Source organism: Brassica oleracea, chromosome C7, assembly GCF_000695525.1.
Source record: "Brassica oleracea var. oleracea cultivar TO1000 chromosome C7, BOL, whole genome shotgun sequence".
Taxonomy (NCBI): Eukaryota; Viridiplantae; Streptophyta; class Magnoliopsida; order Brassicales; family Brassicaceae; genus Brassica; species Brassica oleracea.
The window spans coordinates 48248466-48253978 of record NC_027754.1 but is presented as its reverse complement, the minus strand read 5'-3'; the positions used below and the strand labels follow the sequence as shown (position 1 = coordinate 48253978).

The window sequence follows — 5513 nt, the reverse complement described above, 5'->3', positions numbered from 1 at the left end:
AATTACCTGCACTAAAACTGGAAGAAGATCCAATCCAAATTGCTGCAGAAGTTCAGGTTGATCACTAAGCAATTTTTGTCTAGGTGAAACTTTGAGAGAATCTTCTCGTTTTCCTGAGGTACTTAGAGAAGGTTTTTTTTGGCCTGAACCTTTCACCAAAGTGTTTGTGCCAGCAGTAGGAAGGGAGATAACGCCTTGTGGCAATGGAGGGAGGAGCTCGTTCGCTAGGTTGACAATCTCAAAAATCTAAGATACAAAACAAAAGTTATAGCTCAAAACATTTCTGAAAACAAAAGACCTCGCATCGTCATGTGTAAGAAGCAGCGAACCACGGGCTAGAAAAAACAAGTAAGCCAGACAAAGAACATTGATGAACCGCTTCTCTGTATACCACCTCTAACATAAGACCAGAAAACAAGTATATGTAAATTGAGGCATCTGCTTCCACATAAATAAAGCTCAAAAGACCTGTACATATATTATGATCTATACACTATTCAAAACACCTAAGCAAATTACGGCAAACAAATAAAAATGAAGAGACAAAAGCTGATATAGAGAGTTGATCCTAAACTCAAGTGATCGACTTGTAGGTGTTTCCCCTAACCATCTCACTGTATGCCAGTTATTTTAAAAGCTAACATTATTTAATAACGTATTCACAAAAGAAAATTTGTGATATCAATAAGTAAAATACAATACCTGATCAGCAGGCCTGCTCAATGCTGGGGATACAGATGCATAAGCAGAGACAGCAGAACCCAATAGAATATCCTTAAGAATGCTACTAATACCCAGAAGAAGTAATGTCCTGGATCCAAGAGGTGACCCGCTCGCACAGGTGGGAAGTAATAGGATTAAGCCCTGTGCAAATATGGTGAAAATGTCATCTTGCGAAAGGTAAAGAGAGAACACAAAAGAATTTACTCATACCGAGAGATGCTTGCCCACGTCCTGAATTGGTAGTGGAAAGAAGAGACGCAGCTTGAGTGACCAGGCCGTGGTTGCATAATTCATCTAACTTGACAGGGTATAATGCAAATGCTTCAGCAATCCGAGTAAGACAGATAGAGGCATATTCTAAAACAATGGAGGAAACTGGGAAAAAGAGTGGAACTAGTCAGTGCCATATTACCTTGGAATCATGATACTGGAGAAGGTTTGTCAGTAAAGGTACAGCTCCCATAACATAATCAGATGCATCAGAAGGTAATTTCATGCACATGTTTGCAGCAGTAGATAGTGCTAGACGCTACAAGAAGCCAAGTAAAAAGTGCATTAGATACCAGTGGAGAAGAAATCAAGAAATGAGAGGACAGCCATTAAAGCACCAGCTCGCAAACAGAAGAAGAGGGGTAAGAGCCCTGGCAGCGAGAAGCATAATGTCGGGATTGGATTCATGGTTAAGAAGAGAAAGAAGAAGAGGGAGGAAGGAATCAAGAGAGAAGGTGGGTAAGGAGTGTTCGGAGGCAATGGATAACATGTGGCAGAGGTGGGGGGTTATTAAAGCCTCGATCTCTTCACCTTGGAAGCGCAAGCCAGAGAGAATCTTCTTCTTCGTTTCAGTGACACGCCCATGCTTTCCTTTTATTTTTTTGTTTTGTTTTAACTACTACTAAGGTATGTCGTCGGGCCCGTCCAGCAATTATAAAGATCTGCAAGAATGCATGGGTTTAACTAAAACCCCACTAAAATGTATAGGCCTTCCCTTTCTCACGAAAACATGTCACTACTAGCCAACTGACACATGAAAAGAAAACTTCAGTACAAATAATTGAACTATCAATCATATAAACTGCATGCAGACCCTTGTAATTTGCTCCTATCTTTCCAAACTATTTGCTTATCCTAATATGGATTTCCTTCACATGTGTTGCCTCCCTCTTTTTGACATGAGGATACGATCATTTCGTTATAGAAAATGGACTTTTTTCAACAGTACTCTGTATATACATACAGATTGCACGGTGAGCAATTCTCCGCTATACTCAATCTCTCATCTCCTCCTAAACTTTGTCATAATTGATTTCCTGAGTATTTTCTAATCTTTTTTCTTTTCTGTAAAATAATGGTTTTTATTACATATTTTCATCACTGCCGTAGTAACTAGAGACATAAGTAAATCTTAACATATTCTATAATTTCTATTTTACCTATTATTATTTATATAAGTAGATATCACTATAAGAAAACACGCCGAATTCCGACGGAGATTCCGACGGACCTCAATGTCGTCGGACGTTTGTGACGGATTACCGACCAATTTCCGACGAAAACCAAAAATTTGAAGTCGTCGGAATTCCGTCGGCCATTTCCGACGGAATTCCGACGAAACATAGGTCGTCGGAATATACCGACGAACTTCCGACGATATTCCGATTAACAGTTAACAGTACAGTCGTCGGTATTCCGTCGAAATTTTCCGACGAATTTCCGACGAACCATGTGACCGTTGCCGACAAATACATATGACCGTTGTATAGCCGTTTGGAATTGGAAAATACCGACGGAATTCCGACGGACTTCTTTACATCCGTCGAAATTTCGTCGGAAAGTCGTCGGAGGGCCGTAAGCAATTTCCTATAAATACCGTCCCTCCTCATTCAACTCATTCACACTTCATTCGCTTTAGTCATAACAATTCCGTGAAAATCATGTCTTCAGAAGTTTATTATCGTTCGTGGATGGATAAACCTCATTTGGATCCGAACACCAATTTGCTTACGGAAGAATACGTTCAAGGGATTGGAGAATTCATGAGGCTTGTTCAACAGCAACCGGATGCAAAAAGTGGTATGTTAAGATGTCCCTGCTCTTCTTGCAATAATAATAAGGTTATAAAAGAATTTGATGTTTGGACTCATTTGTATATGAAAGGGTTTTCACGTAATTATAAAGTTTGGTACCTTCATGGGGAAACTGGTTATGAATATGGTAGTACTAGGGAACCTCAGCCTGTTAGTGAACTTCAGCCTGATATTAGGTTAGAAGAATCTAGAACGGATATAGATTATGGTGTAGGTACTGAGCAGATGGTACATGATCATTATAGAGGGGAAGAACCAAACCCCGAGTCTAGGAGTTTTTTTGACATGTTGGATGCAGGAAAACAACCTTTGTATCAAAATTGTAGGGATGGTCATTCAGTCTTATCATCTGCAACTAGATTAATGGGTATTAAGACAGACTATAATTTTGCTGAAGAATGTATGGATGCGATTACTGATTTTGTCAAAGGTATTCTACCTGAGGATAACCTTGCACCGGGTTCATACTACGAGGTTCAGAAACTTGTTGCAGGTCTTCAACTACCGTATGAAGTGATAGATGTATGTATTGACAACTGCATGATCTACTGGAGAGCGGATGAGACACGGAATGTATGCAAATTTTGTGGGAAACCTCGTTATCAGGAGACGAGGGGAAGAGTTCCGATCCCATTCAAAAGAATGTGGTATTTGCCTTTGACGGAAAGATTGAAGAGGTTGTATCAGTGTGAGCGCACAGCAAAAGCAATGAGATGGCATGCAGAGCATTCCACAAATGGTGAGATTAGACATCCTTCAGATGCAAAGGCTTGGAAACATTTCCAGTCAACATATCCAGAATTTGCGGAAGAGAGAAGAAATGTTTATCTTGGATTATCTACTGATGGTTTCAGCCCATTTGGAAAGCATGGAAGGCAGTATTCTCTATGGCCAGTTATTGTGACACCGTACAACTTACGGCCGAGCTTGTGCATGCGACGAGAGTTTTTGTTTCTCTCAATTCTCGTCCCCGGGCCAGATCATCCTAAAAGATCACTAGATGTGTTTCTTCAACCACTAATATATGAGTTGCAACAACTATGGGCGCATGGTTTTGAGACATACGATGTTTCGCGCAAAGAAAACTTTCAGATGCGGGCAGTACTTATGTGGACAATAAGTGACTTTCCAGCATATGGTATGTTATCTGGATGGACAACACATGGGAAGCTATCATGTCCATATTGTCAAGATGACACATATGCTTTCCAACTAAAGAACGGAAGGAAAACGTGTTGGTTTGACTGTCACAGACGATTTCTACCACCTGATCATCCATACCGCAGGAGTAAGACTTCGTTTACGAAGAACAAGCAGGTGTTTGATGGTCCACCTGAGGAAGTTAGTGGGAAAGATTTGTTGAAGCAGTTTAGGTATTTTGATGCAGAAAGGACGCCAGATGTAGGTGGACATGAAAACATTCGAGTCAATGCGGTTGGAGAGCTACATAACTGGCACAAAAAGAGTATTTTCTGGGATCTACCATATTGGGAGAGTCATCTATTGCGGCATAATTTAGATGTCATGCATATTGAGAAGAACTTCTTCGATAATCTGATGAACACAGTCCTTAACATCCAAGGTAAAACGAAGGATAATTTGAAGTCAAGGTTGGATTTAGTCGATATTTGTGATCGTTCTGAACTTCACGTTGATGAGAACGGTACGGCCCCTTTTCCCATTTATCGGCTAGATGGTGCTAGAAAAGAAGAGTTCTTTGATTGGATTACAGAGAAAGTGAAATTTCCTGACGGATATGCATCAAATTTGGGGAACTGCGTTGATAGAAGCGAAAGAAAGTTTACTGGCTTGAAGAGTCATGATTTTCTTGTAATTATGCAGCGCCTCCTTCCGTTTGCCTTTTCAGCATTATTGCCACGTAATGTTCATGAAGCAATTGCAGGGATTAGTGTTTTTTTCCGTGACTTATGCAGCAGAGTATTGACTGAAGAGGGTATTAATAATTTGAAGACAAACGCACCAGTCAGCATGTGCAACCTTGAGAAGATATTTCCTCCATCATTCTTTGATGTAATGGAACATCTTGCTATTCATCTCGCAAGAGAATTGGAACTTGGTGGTCCTGTGCAGTACAGATGGATGTATATTTTTGAGCGTTATATGCATCATCTGAAGAATATGGTCAAAAATCAAAGCAGGGTGGAAGGATCTATAGTGGCACAGGTGATCAATGAAGAAACTGCAATCTTTGCTGAAAATTATTTTCCACCAGAAGTGCATACAAAACACCGAAGACCTGCTCGGCATGATGATAGAGGGGAGAGAGCAACATATCATGTTACTGTCCCAAGCATGTTCAAGGAAATAGGACGACTTAGTGGAAAATTCACGAAGCGGAGACTTACGGACACTGAGAACGCTCATTTGCAAACATATTTGCTCACCAACTGTGAAGATGTTCTACAATATGAGAGGTAAAAATATTTATTCATTTATTGTTAGATTAATATTCAATAAATTTATTTCATATTGATAATATTTTTGTATATAGTGTATATATGGCGGAGTTGCGTATGACTCACAGACATGCAACAGAAGATGAGTTTCGACAACTTAGAGATAACGGATTTACTGCGTGGCCTCGTAGTTATGTGAGTCATATATCATATTACCCCATTCAAATGATTAGTTTAAATTAAATATAAACTAATTAACTTTTCAATCATATATGTTTTTAATTTATAG

The 5513-nt window shown here is 39.7% G+C and overlaps 1 protein-coding gene and 1 long non-coding RNA gene across 2 annotated transcripts; one reads left to right on the top strand and one right to left on the bottom strand.

The window, feature by feature from the left end:
- Positions 1-12: 12 nt before the first annotated feature.
- Positions 13-1458, bottom strand: LOC106306066. The gene is made up of 4 exons (XR_001263111.1): positions 1332-1458; positions 1136-1252; positions 934-1017; positions 13-864 (listed from the first exon to the last, which is right to left on the bottom strand). It is a non-coding gene; the product is annotated as an uncharacterized LOC106306066 (long non-coding RNA).
- A 3185-nt stretch (positions 1459-4643) lies between these two features.
- On the top strand, positions 4644-5467 carry LOC106303493. The gene is made up of 2 exons (XM_013739747.1): positions 4644-5242; positions 5320-5467. The coding sequence occupies exons 1-2, from the start codon at positions 4644-4646 to the stop codon at positions 5465-5467; spliced, it is 747 nt and encodes a 248-aa protein (XP_013595201.1).
- Positions 5468-5513: the final 46 nt, after the last annotated feature.

Excerpts from the sequence above, each read along its gene's own strand:
- LOC106303493 (XM_013739747.1), top strand. The coding sequence starts at position 4,644 with ATGCAGCGCCTCCTTCCGTTTGCCTTTTCAGCATTATTGCCACGTAAT. Across the intron at positions 5,243-5,319 it reads GATGTTCTACAATATGAGAG|TGTATATATGGCGGAGTTGC; the intron begins GTAAAAATATTT and ends TTTTGTATATAG.